Raw genomic sequence first — 19419 nt, 5'->3', positions numbered from 1 at the left:
TTCCTAGATATAATGTGTAACAAACTAGATGTTTGTTAAGTGCAAATAATCCAACGCGGAAGAGCGTCGTCACTTGACATCCATTTTGTGTCGGGGACGTTCGATAGTTTTGACATCATAGTCAATGGAACGAGTATTTTGAAATAGCAATATTGGTTCACAAACAGCTTGGTTACAGAGATTCAATGAATTTTTTGCATACTTAAAATAATTATATATACTAATCAACATCTAGCCTGGATAAAAGCCACTTAGATATAGACTTTATAACCTAAACTGTTTGTAAATCCGCCAAGAATCCGACGAGTTAATAGTATTTTAATAGAGAAAATCATTCACCTCACACACATTACAATAATAGTCCTTTCAGTCTTCCGATGAAAGATGGAAGCCTGTTACTTACGCCGCTGACTCCATATTTAGACATCTAGCCTCATATATGAGACATCTATTGTGATCTCACCACGGTTCAGTGTGCAAAGTGCAATCTATATATTGTAAAAATAAAATAAATGAATAAATGAAATAATAAATCTATATATCGTCCATAATTAGTGAGCTTTGCATTTAAGTTATTTAGTTCGTTAGTTGTGTAATAAGAGAGCCAAACATTCACTTATTTAATCCAGACAATCATTTATTCATTCATTCATCTTGTATTCCGCTTATCCTCACGGGTGACCGGGGTCCTGGAGCCATTTCAGCCAACTACTGGTGGGGTACATCCCGAAGTTGCTTGCCAGCCACTTCCAGGGCACAATGAGACAACCAACCAATCATACACACACTTGTACCTAAGGACAATTTGAAGTGGTTATTCAGCCTACGGTGCATGTTTTTAGGATGTGGTAGCAACCAATAGAGAAAATCCACGTATGCATGGGTTGGGAAATTTAGGATCCCTTCACTGGGAGGCAGATGTGTGACACATGAGGTCATCAGGTTCAGAGGCGGGGCTAGCGGACAGACAAGCCAGGCTGTCACTTTGGGCCCCACCAAATACAGGGTGCCCCTGAGGGCTGCCATTTAAAATGACACCACAGTAGCAAACACACTTTGTTGGGCTCCTCCCCATCTGCCCTAGCAACCTGCAATTGACACTGTCGTTGGACCACGTGTATTCCCTGAAAAGTCCAACTTAAATGTGTCATTTCAAGTGGATAAGTTTCTTTTGTTTGATGTTATTTATTAATAGAATTAAAGTATAGTGGAGCCCCAAGAGACCCTACTTTTGACATTTGATTTTGACACTGTGAGCAAAGGATCACTAAAACACACTTACTGTTAGAATTACTGTATAACCACTGATATTTTAACACATTCCACATCACCATCTAATTTCACTTCTTCTCCGCTGTAATCCTTAATAAATTCACAAAACTAAAAAAAAAAAATAAAATAAAAAAAAAAAAATATATATATATACATTATTACACAACAATATTTACATAATGTGTTGTATGGTTCCTAAACTTTTTGAGCGTAAATTAGCTAAAGAAATATGAAGTTCTATAAATAAAAGTTGCATGAATCTTAAAAGAGCTCGAAACTTTATAGCTTAGTGCCTCAGTCAACTACAAAACAACATTTGGCTGTTATGACCTGAATAGTTAAGTGAATGGCTGCACAATCATTACATACACATCCAGTTTATGTAAGGGTCCACACACAAATTCCCATCTCTAAGACAACTGAATTGAAAGAATTGTCAAAACCCTGAAATTACGTCAATTCGCAGTGTATTGTGTGTTTTACTGTATATGTGTTTGTTTCACACACATTCAGTGTGAAGATCCAGACAGCCATGCATTTCTAAAATGGCCCTGCCCACATCATTTCCACTGCCCTACTCCTGCACAAAGCAGAGTGGTCCACATGGTGCTGAGTCATCACCCCCACCCTCCAAAATTGTACAACTATAAGAGGGATTGGAGCAGTAAATTTAGACAGTCTGTCTCAGCACCTAAAGAGCTATTTATAGTTGTGAAAAGAGCACAACAATGATGTGTAGAAAAGATCACCAAGACGTAATACTGGTAAAAGTCTTTAAGGCCAAGCAGTGACTCATCAGAAATGCTTGGACCATGAAATCGACATGAATCACAGTCAGTTTTTTCTATGATTAGAAACAGTGTTTGTCCCTGTGTGGATTATTTTTGCTGTTTCCTTGATAAAGTGTACAACTGTACATAACTATCAACGCTAAAAGCATTTCACCCCCCACCCCACCCCCCACGAAAAATAACAAACTAGATGCTATTTTAAAATCAGAATTCCGTACAACACTTTTCATCACATCTTCATGACCAGCCACTCCATGCATTTCTTGTTCTTAAAATTAACTACATGGAATAGATTAACTGGCTACATAAGGAATGTGTTGTTTATTTGTTGTTTGCTCAAATTTATTTCCCAGCATCTCTACACGAGATGTATGCTTTCTTGTTTTCAGAAGCCCAGTATTTTGTGCATTACTTGTCACAAAGTGCCAAAAATAAACTCTTGTGACTCCAATAATTCCAACTTCATGTTTAACCTTTTTTTTTCATCTCAAAACTGACTAAATCCCTGGAGCTCTTGCTCCATCTTAGATAATTAGTCCAAGGTTTGGCACAGCAAACAGAGGTGGAACAAGATATTTCACCGTGGCATACAGTAAACAGAACTATCCATGTGTTTTTTACACAATGCTAGAATCATTTGACCTCCTCATGATTATTAAACCAGTAAACCAACACTGCACATTTTCTTTATTAAATTAATAATTATCTTCTTTAAAACACATGAGATGGAGCACTGGATGATAAACAAAGAGTGGGTAGTAGTCCGGCAAATGTCACTTTTCTCAGGTGTGCTTGCATTGCTGCTGCGCAACAAGATTTGGCGATTACAGCCTGGAAACATTCTAACCACAGTAGTTCTCTGTTACCTGTAAGGGCTACTCAGACTAGGAAAGAAAGAGCCCTTTCACCTTACAGTGTGAATGGTGATTGGCTTTTTCAAGAGGCCCAGTAAAACATTAATAAGGTTTCTCCTGACAGTTTCTCCCACTTTCCCTAGCAGGACAGGTCCAATACAAGACCAGTTTATTTGATACTTTTTCAAATTTTGCCTTTATTCATGTGTTTTTGCATATGGCAGACAACACAGACAAGACTGAAAAAGCAGTTTCTGCTCTTGCACTCCTCTTTAAAATAAACTGCTGTATTTTAAGTCAAAACAACTATTGTGTTTGATAGAACAATATGTCTATATGCTGCCATAGCAGATTCATGGCGCATTAAGCCCCCCAAATATTTTTAATTTGTCCGTTTTACCCTGAAAACCCCCGTTTACAGTCGTCGCGAACCACTTTTGTTTCAACCCAGCCATGAAACGAAGGTAATTAATTACATTTATCATACAAACTGTCATTTTTAGATTAGAATCCTTCATTGATGTCTCATATTAGTTAAAAAAATGACTTAAAAAATGATTCATTCACATATTTTAAACTTTTAAACAAATTATGTCACAATGAAAAAAAATGGCGTCTGTAAAAAAGTCACTGATATCTACCTCATAACTATCGCTTAATTGTATTTTTTTTTTTTTTTTGTTACAGTCGATCCAAACAAAGAAAAATTGGAAAAAAAAGGTTTAAATATACGTATAAATATATGAAAAAGAAAATCTCGACCACTCCTCGATGTCTGCGATTTGTGCATCGCGACCCTTGTTATATTACCATGTTTTAGCCATAAAATCCCCCCAAAATCCAGCTGTGGCCATTCACAGCTGTGTCTTGGCACTCAGTGATACATGCTGCATGGAGGTTTTGGATCGAAAAGAGGTAAGTACTATCTCGTTAAAGTCATGGCATCTGTAATTCTGCTCTTGCGTGCGCTCACCTCCAGACAGGGTTTTGCTTTTTAGAAAACATTTTTTTTTTTTTTTTTTTGTAAAATGCCCTCCTGTTCAAAATTTTTCTTCCCCCAGAAAATTGAAATTTAAAGCTTTCCAATGATGTATCACACATGCATATCGGACAAATGTGAAAGTTGGTCAAACTGGGGGTCTCAGAGCGGAACTTCAAGTCACCTTAGTGTTTTCCGCCATACCTATTCCCTCAATACATTTTGCTATTGAAACATTTCCATAGCCTGCATTTGTTAAAATTGACATGCTCATTACCATATTAATTTCACAAAAGAAAGAAGGGGAAAAAATACACATACTGATTGTAAAACACTTGTGTTGCTTTAAACAACCATGATGTGGGATTGTCACAGTGTGATGTTTCACCATAACATGCTACAATTATGTGGGAAATGTTTTACCAAATTCTGTGAACAAACATACAGTATTTAGACAGTCGCTTGCAGAAAAGATATGTTTAAGTTGTTGGGCTTGCCTTTGTTTTCATTTACAACATTATGGAACACAAGATGATACCAGCCAGCTTGTAAAGAGAAAAAATATGCAAAGCCAATGATGAGTTGTATTTCTCGATAATTTTGCTTTCAATTGTAGAAATGGCAAGTTAATGGCAGAATTGTGGAATACTACCGCTCAAATGCTCAACTACTGCTCTGCTCAATCATGTCAAATAATTTTGTGTTATAATAATTTAATTTTGTGTTTGATGAAAATTAAATCAATACACTCTCACAACTGGGCTATCTGGTCATAGTGCTATTTATAAGCGTGGTTATGTCAATTCATTCTCTTTCAAGAGGGCCATAATTGTCAAAGGCAAACTAATGCAGTGTTGGATTGTTGGCACGCTTTGAATAACACATACGATCCATATTTTAAGCCTGAGTTATGCTTCTGTATTGCGGTGACGGCGTAGCGATGATGTAGACCCTACGGTGTCAATGTTCTGCGGCAAGGGTACACGTTGTTCTGTAATTCACCGTCAAGCCACTAGAGGGGTGTTGCGTTGTGTTTGTGCGGTTTTGGAGGACTCTTGTCGAATTCCTTCAGTTTTCTTCCGGTTACACAATAATGGCAACGGAGATGGAACGCTCGAATGTGGATCTTCACCAACCAAAAATACGACATAAAGTGATAAAAAGCTGTCAGTTTTTGCACGGCTGGGTCACCGCTTCGCGTGGCCATTCGCGTCTGAACACACACATACTTGTCTTGGAGGTTCTTCCATTTTTTTAGCCATTGGCTGACCTCCAGGCCTGTATTTTCAACAATCTCCTTCCAGAAATTGCTTGGCATTTGGCAATCTTTATAAAGTCTTGATGAGACATTGTAGAGGTTGTCGGACTTAGGGACCTCTTCAATGATTCTCTCGTTGGCTTGGTCCATTTTTGCGTGTAGCACAACAATGTTTGAAAATGGCGGTGATCTCGCACTGAACTGGAAACAACAGTCTGAGCGGACCAATCACACACGATAACATGACGCCTAGTCAGGATTTTGTTGAGGTGCACGTCGGGCTATGGCGGAGGGTCTTAAATCGGGTCTGCTTTGACGGCGCAAGTCTGCCGCAGAAGCATAACTCAGCTTTTATAAATCACATTAACTGACAACATGACTCTGTAATTCCCTGTTGGTCTAGTGCAGACGTGTTCAAAGTCCGGCCCGGGGGCCAAATGCGGCCCGTTGTCAAATTTCAACCGGCCCCAGGCCTCTGTCATAAAATCAATAATGTTTGGCCAGCACACAGACTTAATAAATTGGTCAGCAGTACTGCTACCAGCTTATGAAGTAGCTTACACACTAAATGCTGCTCCTCATTTACCCACTAAAAGGCCGCAGAACTCTAAGCAACATTACCCTTTACTCCCAATTTTCTAAAATGGCGATAATCATGAAAAAAAAAAGAAAGTTGACTGCGACGGCCGACGCTTTAAGGATAGGTGGAAATTGGACTATTTTTTCACTAAAGTACGCAACAACTGTGTCTGCCTCATTTGCAAAGAAACAGTTGCTTTTTTAAAAGAGTTCAATGTGAGGCGATATTACCGAAGAAGACACGCTGACATGTACGACAAGATTACAGGGAAGATACGTAGCGAGAAATTGAAGCTAGTTTAATTTTATAGCAGCAGTATTTCGCAAGAGCCCGAGAGTCGAAAGAGAACGCCACAAAGGCTAGTTGCGAGATTGTTGAGATTATTAATTAAAAAAAAATAATGAGGCAAATGTGACACACAGAATGGCTTGCTAAAATTTGCTTAAATATATTGTTCTACGTAAAGGACGTCAGCCAAGGTCAGCCCCCCACATTTTTACAACACCAAATCTGGCCCCCTTTGCAAAAAGTTTGGACACCCCTGGTCTACTGGTTAGGATTCGGAGCTTTCACCGCCGCGGCCTGGGTTCGATTCCTGGTCAGGGAACAAGCTTTCTTGAAGTACCCCTCTCACCATAACCACCTGCTTGACACTCATCCTCTCACCAATGACCATAATGCAAATGATATAGAAGCTGAATGGCTGAATTGAGCAATATGTCTGCAAACGGGTGTGACAAAATATCGAAATGGTGATATATCGTGATACTTTGTATCCCAAAAGATTATCGATATGCTCCTGCCAAGAATCGAGATATCGTTTTGAAAAGGTGTCAATGTCTAAAAAAAATAAAAATGAACCAACAAGTTGCTACCAAAATCTTCCACCGCAATAGTGTCTCAGTTAACTCTAAGGCTGCGTTGACGATGCTCGACGCCCAATCCATTTAGACTGAACGTTCGTTAATTCGAAACCATAGCATTCACAGTCATTCTGTCTGATTTTCAGGGCATTTACAGGTCACTTGCTGTTCATTTTAGGGCATTTACAGGTCATTTTCTGTTCAGTTTGAGTCACTGCCTATTCATTTGGGTGATTCACGGGGCATTTCCTGTTCTGTAACTCAAAATAAACAGGAAGAGACCCATAAAATACCCCAAAATCTACAGGACGTAACTGAAAATGAACAGGTAAATGAGCTTAAATGGCCCAAAATTACCTCATTGCCTGGTATTGGCTGCCACTACCAGCCATAGACGTTCAATCCGTTTGAAGTGAGAGGGATGGCAGCGAATGAACGAATGTTCATTCGCTGCCATCCCTCTCACTTCAAATGGATTGGACGTCTACCAATGATAAACTCATTCCAATTCACAGCAGAAGCTTGTTTTTCTGTTCATTAGTTGTTTGTAGAATATCCTAGAATGATTTCCTGACCAATGTATCGATAATCGTTGTATCACCATATCGTCAGATCATCGTTATCGTGAGCTTTGTATCGCAAATCGTATCGTATCATGAGTTACCAAGAGGTTCCCACTCCTATCTGCAAATATAACACACCTGATCGAGTGATGATGTACTGTTCCTGCTGTTCTATAGGCTCGGTGTCTGTAAGCTTTGGACAACCACGAAGAGAGAACGACAGGTTCGATGAGTTAGTGGACTTGTGTTGGTCATAGTGCTGTTTGCAAGACTGGTTTAGTTGCAAATGGCAGGTCATTTAGTTTTCAGGGAACCACAATTGCCAAATAAAAGGCACTCTGAATAACAAGATTAGAGTTTTTCCTATTATCAGATGTTACGCACGTATCTAATACTGAACAAAATGATCACTCTCTTGATCTGTTCAGCCAGTAATAGTGCTCGTTGCGAATATTTCTGTCCTTTTAAGTTGCTATCAGCTTGGCATCAATGTCAGTTACAAATACCACAGTTGCTGTATAAAAGGGCAGCAAAATAAAAGTAGATTTTCCTCCCTTACACTCTAAAAAATGATTCATGAGGCTCGTTGGTAGGACTTGAAAACATGAGCTTTTTCAACATAAAAATGACTTTTTTTTTTACTATTCATTGTTTTATTAAGTTGGTAACTTCTTTTATGGAGTTAATCAAAATTAAATATTAAGAAAGACGTGTTAACTTAAAAGTATATTGTTTTTGAATAAGCTTTTCTGCTTTCACGTGACAAAGGGAAAGATTAAGTGAGTGAAATTTAATTTCTATTCCATTATTAAGTTGGTGCAACTTCCTAAATTCCCATCACATGTGCATATTACCATGGGAAAAGAATTGGCCATTTTCTGCCTTACAATATTTGCAGTTTGAAAGAAAATGAAAACAGATTTCATTACCATACATCAAGCAGCATACTCAAAAAATTACAAAAATGTTTACAACATTTAAATAAATTATCTTAAAACAGGAGTTACTTTTCAATCACCCTATTTTGTTTGTACATTCGCAAACATTTTGTTGTACACTTGTTTTGCACTGTGTGTTGTTGTGCCATATCTGTGTATCAAAGTACTGGAAGTACACTTTTCGTTTATACCTGCACCTGAAGTGAACTGTTGACAATGTTTAGGATGTTTATATTGGTTTTGCTCTGCACTTTTATTTTGTCCATTCTTTTGAGGTTTGAAATATAAATTTCTTTCCAAATAAAACTGGAGTTGCCATGTCCAATTTATTTTGGAAAAACAAGCTAGTCTTAGGCGGCACGGTGGCTGAGTGGTTAGCACGTCCGCCTCACAGTTCTGAGATCAAGGGTTCAATCCCAGGCTTCGGTCTTCCTGTGTGGAGTTTGCATGTTCTCCCCGTGCATGCGTGGGTTCCCTCCGGGAACTCCGGTTTCCTCCCACCTCCCAAAAACATGCATGGTAGGCTGATTGAGCACTCTAAATTGTCGGTAGGTATAAGTGTGTGCCTGAATGGTTGTATGTCTCCTTGTGCCCTGCGATTGGCTGGCAACCAGTTCAGGGCGTCCCCTGCCTACTGCCCATAGTTAGCTGAGATATGCTCCAGGACCTCCGCTACCCTCGTGAGGAAAACGCGGCATGGAAAATGAATGAGTTACTCTTACTCAATAAATTTAAGTACCATTTTGCCCCAACTTTTGAGTTGAGAAATTAAAATGAAGGAGTTATAGCAACCTAAATGAAGTAGTTTTATTTCTTATTAATGCTAAACCTTGGACTTAAAAATTGAGTTGGTTCTACACAATAAAGCTTGTGGAGGACAATAAATAATGATGGTTCAACTATACTAATTGAGTTAGTCCAGTTATAAAATTTATAAGGGAAGTACTTAATCATTGCTTAGTTGAATTTACTTAAAAAATTAAATGCAAATTGTTACAACAATTTTTTTAAGTAGAGCCAGTGGATTTTTTTTTAGAGTGTAAGAAAGTGCTTTAATCATTCATTGTCCCTGTCATTAATATTGCAAAAGTTTTAAAAATATAAATGGCAACATGTGCAGTGATCTTTCTCTGTCTTTAAATATTGATAGTAGTTTTCATGGTCTCGGTGCGACACTATCTGACTGAGTAGTCTGGGCTTTTAGGAACTCTGCTATAGATAATTAACTTAAGAGAAGTGGGTTGTCTTCACAAGCAGTGGGAAGTTGAGTAACTCAGATTAGAAAAGATTGATTCATTTTCCAAGCCACATATCCTCACAAGGGTCGCGGGGATTCTGGAGCCTATCCCAGCTTAATATGGGTAGGAGGCGGGGTACACCATGAATCGGTTGCCAACCAATCACAGGGCACAAGGAGACGAACAACCATTTTCAGTCAGCCTACCATGCATGTTTTTGGGATGTGTGAGGAAACCGAAGTACCCGGAGAAAACGCAAGCAGGCATGGGGAGAACATGCAAACTTCACCCAGGAAGGCTGGAGCCTAGGATTGAACCCTTGATCTCAGAAGTGTGAGGCGGGCATGCTAACCTTGAGAACGCTCTGACTTTGAGCACCCACCAAATTTGACAAAAAATCAGTAAGTGCCCATATTTAAACTGCACTTGACTATAAAAAGCATTGATCTTCAATATATATACATACGTATATATATGTTCTCCAAGAGACATGCAGCTTATTATTGTATATAAATTCAAATTCAAACCTTAGAGTAGTAGTAGTTTATAGGTTCAGTGGAGGTTACTGTACATTCAGTCAACAGTGCCTCAACAAAAATAACTACCGGTTTTGCCAGTCTTTACTGACAGCTATAGTGCACTATATTGGGGAAGTACAAAATGGCTCAGTCGCACACCATTTCAGAAAATTCCAGGCTTTTGAATGTCACTGTCCCTTAAACGTGTCTGGAATAAATGACTGCACTATGTTTAACTACAGTGGCAGTGTCACATAAAAAGATGCTGCTTAACAGGATCTCTTACATAATGATGGGCATTTTACAGGGCAGGTGAGTGACTATCTGTAAAACAACCTGATATGAGCTTATGCAAGTTGACGTCAGGGAAATTTCCACCTTCCCATCGCTAAAATGCTTCGACACATTCTAAGGACAATGTAATTTGGTGCAAACAAAAGAAAACTACTGTAATCACGATTGCCAAGTGACGTAAGTGGCAAGTATATGTTGTTGAACTAATTCTTATTCCGGTTAGTGAGCAGTAAATTCTGCAGCCGAGGGAACTGGAACACACAGTATGCAGACTACTTGCCAAAGTAAATAATATGTCAATAATCATCGCAATGAATAATGTTGTTGTTTTAGCAGTAATCTACAACTAAGTATAAACATAGATAGTCAGTTTCTCAATATTACTTTCGGACTAATCTGCATGTTGGCAAAAGGTGTTTTTGAAGCATTCATGCATGAAATCAAATGACCCGCGGCCCTTAGTCATTTTAAATTTGCTTTGTGGGTGTTCTGCCCTCTGCTGGATGAACGATATATGAACCGAACATCTATGAGAGCATATGCATGCTTTTAATTTCTCCGCTCCAACGCCGAGTGCATCAAATTTAATGTGGCAGATATTAACCTATAAAACTCAGAAATAAAATGAACTATTTTCTAACTAAAAGGACAAACACGTTTCAAGCTGGTCTGTGATACAGAATTATCATTTTATACGTTGGATGACCATTTCCACAACACAAAAAAGGAGGACACTTACTTTTGTGACATTTAGAGAGGAAGGAAAAATCGCAGCATTGAAGCTTATACACTGCACAGCAATTTAATTTTCTACATGATTTGAACATAACCATAAGCGGATTTTAAGGGGGGGCAGCCTCCCCGATGGCCGAAAAGTGTAATTGCATTTAATTGACTTTCTCATACATAAAAAAGTTGTAAAGCAATAAAACTGAAACAAAAATACACACAAAAAAATATATTTTTATAATGGGTCAAAATTATTTTTTGAATAGATCATGTGACTAGCAACGTGGACGGTCATTTGCTTTGCATATAATTTTCAAAAAAATAAAAAAATTAGGGGAGGTCAATTTTATTTTTCAAATGATTTTTTTTTTCTTTGATTGAAAATAGATATTTCTTATTGAGGCAACTTTTTGGGGGGATTAAATGATTTAGACACAAATGTCCTACCTATAATATGGCCCAAACAAAAAAAGGAATGCTTCAATCAAAGAAAACTTTTTCTATGAAAAATTAAGTGTTCAAATGCAAAATTTTCAATCGCAAATATTTTTTCGCATTCAAAAACTTTTTCCATGATTGAAATTGTTCTTTTCGAAAATATATATATATGTTTTAAGCAATTAATGTTTTTTTTATTGTTTTTATTGAATAATAAAGAAAAAAATGACCTAGCCAAAATGTGGCCCAAACACAATTGAACATTACTTCAAACAAAAAAAAAACAAAAAAAACTTGACTTCAACCCCCCCAATAAAATCAAAGGAAAATAGCTTTCACATGCATTTATGGGGTTTTTTGAGCATTCAATTAAAAAAAAATTTTTTTTTTTGATAGAAGCGACAATTTTATGGTTGAAAATATATATTTTGATTGAAGCAACTTTTTTTGGATTGAATAATAAAGACACAAATCTACCTCCATTTAGCTCCGGGGAATATCCGGGGAATGGGAATACAATTTTTGACTGGGGTAACTACATTGGCACGACACCAATGGATGACGATCTTGGCAAAAAGTATTGCCTAAGCAGCCTGATTCAGAATTCCCCTCAAGAATGATGCGAGACAAAAAAAAAAACCACTCACTGTCAACTTATTATTATAAAAATTCTATAAAGTTTAATTTTATTGCTGACACTGCGTTTCGGGGTCATTAACATGTTGTGACCCCCCCCCCGCCCCAAAAGTCAAACCCAGCATATGAACATAAATTATATTAACATACACAATAAATGAAAACTTGTTAATAATCTCTTCACTGTCCAGGCATGCAAAGATTCGTTTTTTCTTAAGCTTACTCAACATTCTCTGTCTAAATAAATAGATTAAATATAACTAACAAAAAGTCTTTGTCAAAGGATAACTAAATTAAATCGAGCCTTCCTTCTGGTAAAACACTACTACTTTTGTTCACAAGCAGAGCCAAACTCAACAAAAAAATGATCGCTCTTTTGGGCTGCTTTCAGACCACATAAATAAAATACAATTAAAAATTGACTGACACACACAGACTTGGGACCGCTCTCTCTAAGCAGCTTTTTGCTCACATTTCCTGGTTCTATAGTTTCCAGCATAGTTCATTACATTTCTCACAATTTAATTAACGTTAGCAGTCGAACACACATACAGGAAGACGCTTCTCTCCAAGCAGCTTCCTACTCGAGTTATGCTAACTCTGATGCAGGTCGAACTTTCAGTAGCAAATTAGTGGTGTGTTTGCCACCTCCACAACATTGACGTCTTTTTACATTACTGACAGTAGCTGCTGCTGCTGGTCGAAAAAAAAAAATTCTAATATCCCTCCTCTTCGAAGTGGGGGGAGGAAGCGGCATGACATTATTCTGTCAGGACTGTGATTATGTGTGTGTGTGTGGGGGGGGGGGGGTCAAGATGTTGGGTTGACAAAAAAAAAATACTCATCTGTGGCAGTGGCTCCTAAAAGTTCACAGTACTGCAGATGTAAGGTAAAATAGCACTTTTATAAGTGCTTACAATTGACTACCTACAGCTGCTCTAGTGCTCTGAATGCAGCGAGCACTCACAAACACACTGGTGTGTGTTGCATCCAGATCCCACTCCAGAAAGGAGGACAAATAAGTGTCCTGCTTGAGGTTGCGCAGGATGAAGCATTTAAATTCAGGACTCTCCTGCATAATGCAGAACATATGGCCAATCTAGTTGTACATGGCATACATGCCCAGGACAATTATAAACAAAGAGCAACTTTAGCTTGATATACAGTAGTAGCACACTACTACTATAGCAACCAAGACGAAGCGTGGTGGTTCACATCACATTTGCCCCACACGACACCATGTTGACTTTCTGCCTCAACAAGGAAATCACAAACCCTAACATTTTGTGCGTGTCTTTGTGTGTAACCTGTAGTTTTAATAATTATTATTATGGGTTGCCTTGACTGTAGGGCAGTACTTCTCAAATAGTGGGGCGGGCCCCCCCAGGGGGGCGCAGAGCAATGCTGGGGGTGGCGCATGTGACCTGGGGGAACATACTTTTTTGCCGTACTAGAATAAAGTGTAACTGCACATCCACTCAGTGGGTGGCAGTGCCGCTCTCATTTTCAGCGTGTGCGCAATATTCTTGAACCAAACAAGAGCACACAGATAAGAGCACTGGAGATATGAAAAGCTAAGACAAGGAAATATGTTGAAGCGTATGCAGCATTTGGCTTTGACTTTCAGTACAGTGGGAGACGAGGAAAGACCGGTCTATTTACCTTGTCTAAATATCTTCGCAGCGGACAGCAGGAATAATTTTTTTCAGCGGAAAGGTGCCAACAATCCTCTTGCTTTGTCAGTGTTACATCAGTAAATTAGTGAGCACTGTCATATAATCATATAAAGTGGCATTCCAATTTGCTCAGTGCAAAATAACTCCACAACATAGGAAAGGAGCTGATACTGCCAGCAGCAAAAATAAACTGTCCCTCTGTCCAATGACACTGTTGTTTTTGTTCTATTATTGTTTTTTCGGTCTAATTGTTTGGCATATTGTCCTCGTGAGTTAATGTTGCTAATCAATTTGAATGTATTATTATTTATTGACTTTTTTAAATGGTACAGTATTTTTCATTACCAAACGGTGAAAGAATCTTAAGTGTATTTTACAGTATGGATGAGTATATACATTTTAAACTTAATTGTAAGTTGATCGATATTACTTTTTTCTTTAATATTAAAAAGAACACAATGTTATGCAGATGAATATTTTGTATACAAATGATACTACAGTATATTTACAGTGGCGGCAGAGAGTTGGGGGGGGGGTGCGGAACGTTTATGTCTTCCTGGGGGGGGCATAACAGAAAATAACTGAGAAGCACTGCTGTGGGGTCACATTTAAAACATCAATCTGCTAGTCAGGCGATATCCCCCAAATGCAAAATGAAGCCTACTTTGATTTTAGAAGGTGAAAACTCTTCCTTCTGGCACGCCTGAATGGACAAACAACAATATTCTAATCTATTCTAGAACAACACATATCATTTTCATTGTGCCTTTGAAAAAACAAATGATGCGGGTAAGGTGATTTTTAAGAAAATAAACCCGAATGAGCTGTGACGGGAACATAAAAAAACATGCATTTTCCTTGCGTTGAGTTGAGTTTAATATGCATCTATATACATAAACATTTACTTTTACAATGCACTGTATACAAGAGGTACAATCTCATGTGACAATTGAAGGCCTGCAAAACAAAGAACAATTAGAAAATGGAAATTACCGTGAGCCCCTCATTTGGATTCCAGTTTTCTTTCGACATTATATTCTGAGACAATAAATAGTTCAGAAAAATAATATAATGTAAGCAAATGCTTATCAAGAAACCCATGGATGCTGTATGAATATGAACAATCTCCAAAATATGGTGTTTTTTTGGTAATTAAATTACTGACAAAACAAATGCAGTGCATACTTCATGAGCTATAATGATCCTGTCTGCTTTTTTTTTACTACATTAGAGTGTGAAAAGATTGTAGGCAGGCTTTCCATAATTATCTGTTCGAAGAGGGTACAAAAATTCATATGACAAAAATACAGCATATGTGGTGTGTTATTTTTTTCATCTGCGTTACCAGTTAAGAGGCGATTTCACACCTGTCCTGTTTTGAGTGTTTGTTCCAAAATAAACCTTGCGATGGATTCCTTTCGACATATGTATGTGAACACAGCAACTGCATTCGGATGCGGAACAAAACAACCGAGCTGAGACCGTCTGGATGGGGTGGTTTCGGCTTGCTTGCATAAGCCGTGAGAGCAGAACTGTTGCAGCAGCCGACCCAACTCTCACTTAACCACCAAGAAAGGGTTAAAAAGATAGTAAATAACCTCACAAATTTATCTTATGCACCATTGCAAATGTCCTGTGACTATTATGTTGTGACATCCATATTGTTTACACATCAAATGGGGTTTGGTGATAGAACTGGATGATTGAAAAATAAGGTACACTCACTACAAAAACCAAAAGTCACGAAAAAGTCTCTACATATGTTTACAATGGTCCGTTGTTGTTTTTCCCAGCCGTGATAGCAGGTATTTGTCCAGATGTTCAATATGCGCATCACTTTCAGTAGTTAACACGCAAGTCCGCTTTTGCATTTGCAACTACCTTACAATTGTAGTACTGTATGTGGAGGACAATTACGGAAACTTTTCGTCAAAAGATTGCGGCTGCATTGGTTGTCTACAAAGTTATTTACAAAAAACAATGCTGGACGCTGTGTTTTTCCCTAACTGCTGTCTGTGTTAGGAACTATCCACAAATTACTTAACCCAGACAAAAAATGTTCACTAAACATCAATGGGAACACTGCTTGTTGTTCTGATTGCTTTATCAGTTGTCAGTAAAAGGCCATTAATTGACACTTTTTAAAAAAATCATATTCAAAGGAAGCAGGAGACATCTCAGGACTTTGTCATTTTTGGACAGTCCCGAACACAAATGGCAGGAGAAACATCCTGTCTAGTGCAGTTTTTTAATATAAATTCATAGCAAGTAAAATTGCCTTCGTCCGAGCAGGTGAGTAGCCCCAACCACCCAAGAAGACCCAAGGAGGCCTGGTCGCCACAGCAAGAGACTGGCAGCGCCTAGATGACCAAGGGAGACATTTGAGGTTTCCGGACACCATTGCTGTTAATCACTTCAACCAGACATTGTCTTGATGTCCCTGGAGAGCAAACACGTGTCCTCTTGGAAGATCAGGTAGAGGAAGCCCAGGAGAGGAAGAAGGCCAAGTATGCAGACCTGGTAATGATGTGCTGATGAAAAGGAGGGAAGGTCCGCTGTGAGCCTATTAAATTGGGCTGCACTGCTGCAGGGGCTTCGCAGGTCAGTCTCTGCACCAGTCTCTGACCTACAGTAGCTACTTCAATTTACATGCTCCATGGACTATTATGATTTTCATGCAACGGCAGACAAGTGATTACACCTGTCTCCATTGGCTCACAGTGCGCATCAGCCTTATACTGTATATGTGATAATTGTGGTCGCGGATGACCTTTGTTTACCTTTTAACACCATACAGAATGTTGTCTTGAACATAAATGCCCCAAACGGAAACCCAGACTACGTACTGTATCAATTTATTCCCTGAATTGGGACAACACAAACAGACCATAGGTGTGAAAGGACTCTCAGAAAAGTATCAGTGTTCCAACTTTTAAGGAAGTGTGCACTCTCAGAATCTCAATATTTGACATCAGCCGTTTTTGTCATGTAAATCACATAAGATTAAAATTAGCAGTAAATGTACAGCTCTAAAATGGCACAATAATATATACAGTTGTTACCTGGACTATAACTAAACATTTTAAAAATACTAAGCAATTAAAATGTGTACAGTGGATTTAAAAAGCACACTTCTTAAGCTGACGTAGAAGTAGTACAGTATTGACTAACATTTTACAATCATAAATCATTATTAGGCACATTAATTATTAAATGCAAAGTGCACTGAATGCAAAATGTGGAAAGAAACTGGCACTTTAGAAACATTGTTTACCTTCATTTCAAAATCCTACAAATACAAAATATGTTCATTTTTACAGAACTGTTGCTGGAACACTAAATAAAGGGTACTGTATATGTATGTAAAGTGGTATGAAAAAGTATCTGAACCTTTTGGATTTTCTGCATGAAATCACCATCAAATGCGATCTGATCTTTTTCAAAATCACACAGATGAAAATACAGTGTCTGCTTTAACTAAAACCACCCAAACATTTATGGGTTTTCTTATTTTAATGAGGATCGCATGCAAACAATGACAGAAGGGGGGAAAATAAGTAAGGGAACCCCCTGCTTAAGGAGATTTAAAGAGGAATTGAAACCAATTTTTACCAAATAATTTAAGTCAGGTGTGTGCCCAATCACTGATGAGTGGTTTAAAGCTGCCCTGGGCACACTATAAAACACACACCTGGTAAGAAATGTCTTGATGAGGAGCATTGTCTGATGTGCATCATGGCTCGGTCAAAAGAGCTGTCTGAAGACCTGCGATCAAGGATTGTTGATTTGTACAGTATAAAGCTGGGAAAGGATACAAAACCATCTCTAAAAGTCTGGATGTTCATCAATCGACAGTCAGAGAGAGAGTGGAGAGAGTTTGGCACTGTTGCTTCTCTCCCAAGAAGTGGCCTTCCACCAAAAATGACACCAAGAGTACAGCGCAGAATACTCAGAGAGGTAAAAAAAGAACCCTAAAGTGTGCTAAAGACTCAGAAATCACTGGCACAGTCCAATATCTCTGTGCACACATCAACTATATGTACAACTATGGCCAACAATGGTGTGCATGGGAGGACTCCACAGAGGAAGCCACTGCTGTCTAAAATTTAACTTATTAACATTAATTTAAATAAAACATTGTTGCTCATTTAATGTTCGCAAAAATGCACTTGGACACTCCACAGAAGTCTTGGCAAAACATTTTGTGGACTGATGAAACCAAAGTGAAATTGTTTGGGAATAACATACAACGTCATGTGTGGAGGAAAAATGGAACAGCTTGCCAACATCAACACTTCATTCCCACCGTGAAGCATGGTGGAGGGAGCATCATGATTTGGGGCGGTTTTGCTACCTCAGAGCCTGGACAACATACGGTCATTAATGGAAGAATGAATTCAAAAGTATCAGGATATTTTGCAGGAAAACATAAGGCCGTCTGTCGGACAGTTGAGGCTAAAAAGAGGATGGATGCTGCAACAAGACAATGATCCAAAACACAGAAGTAAATCAACTTCAGAGTGGTTTCAAAAGAACAAAATACACATTCTGGAGTGGCCAAGTCAAAGACCAGAATTGAACCCCATTGAGATGCTGTGGCATGACCTAAAGACAGCGATTCATGCCAGACATCCCAGGAATCTGTCCGAACTACAGCAGTTTTGTAGCGAGGAATGGGACAAGATTAATCCTGATCGATGTGCCAGACTGATCTGCAGCAACAGGAAGTGTCTGGTTGATGTTATTGCTGCCAAAATGGGGGGCAGGTGGCACAAAATATTAAATGTGATGGTTCACCTATTCCCCCCCTTCTGTCATTGTTTGCACACTATCCTCATTAAAATATCAAAACCTATACATTTTTAGGTGATTTTAGTTAAAGCAGACAGTTTTTTCATCTGTGTGATTTTGACAGATCAGATCACATTTTTTCATACCACTGTATATTTAGTTCACAATGCATACTCAGAATAAAGGTTCCTTGAAAATGTTAAAATGCCCCCTTCTTTTTTCTGAGGCTGTCAAATATGATGCATTTAAAACCTGCATTGTTGTTTTTTTCCTTTTCTATTGATTTTTTTGCATGACACCTCAGGCTTCAGGTGTATTACGTATTTAAAAAATGTTTAATATGACATCTACTGGCGTAACACAATCCCTTATTCAATGAAACATCACTTTCAAGTAGAAAAATATAATCCCGTCCAAGAGTTATGTGGCAGAAAGAAAGTAATTTTTATGTCAGATGTGAATACAAAAAAAATGGTAATTTTGTCCTTGCTGCTCCCGAGGATTGGACACTCATGAGAAGTTTTGGCACATTGAAGAAAAAAAGTGCACACTAGATAGTATGCTGAGAAAGATGTTGGACTTTTAATTTCTTACCGAAGTGCATTCTAGCTGTGTTTCCTCTCTTGAGGTAAGATGATATACAGTAGCTATGGATGAAGGGTCTGTGCTCAGATGATAGATATTACGTTCCATTATTTGTCCAATGTCAAAAAGTCTTGAACTGTGCTACTGCTATAAAACTGTAGCCTCCTCAATTGCGTTGACCCATCTGGAACACACACATATAAAGAAAGAAAATAAGACTGCAAGGACTAGACCTGTTAAATAATTCATTATTTAGCAAAGATTATAGTACTTTTCGTGAATTTAGAATTTACACAAACAGCATTTCACACACCTAAGTGTCAGGGAATGCGCGGGCAGGCAGGTTGTGTGGACCCAAATGCAGTGAAACAATAATGCAAGGCAGGAGGCAGAGAACTTAAAAAATGGTTTTAATT

General features: G+C 38.3%; 1 protein-coding gene across 4 annotated transcripts in view; it reads right to left on the bottom strand.

Annotated features, from left to right (window-relative positions):
* Positions 1-14493: 14493 nt before the first annotated feature.
* Positions 14494-19419, bottom strand: part of fgd5a (FYVE, RhoGEF and PH domain containing 5a) — a 77752-nt gene continuing 72826 nt past the window's right edge. For all 4 annotated transcript variants that reach the window (XM_057846319.1, XM_057846317.1, XM_057846318.1 and 1 more), the window contains one exon: positions 14494-19187. In XM_057846319.1, the coding sequence (XP_057702302.1) occupies positions 19151-19187 (37 nt within the window). In that variant the 3' untranslated portion in view covers positions 14494-19150. The remainder of the gene's footprint in view (positions 19188-19419) is intronic.

Source organism: Corythoichthys intestinalis, chromosome 9 (genome assembly GCF_030265065.1).
Source record: "Corythoichthys intestinalis isolate RoL2023-P3 chromosome 9, ASM3026506v1, whole genome shotgun sequence".
Classification (NCBI taxonomy): domain Eukaryota; kingdom Metazoa; phylum Chordata; class Actinopteri; order Syngnathiformes; family Syngnathidae; genus Corythoichthys; species Corythoichthys intestinalis.
This window is presented reverse-complemented; position numbering and strand designations above follow the sequence as displayed.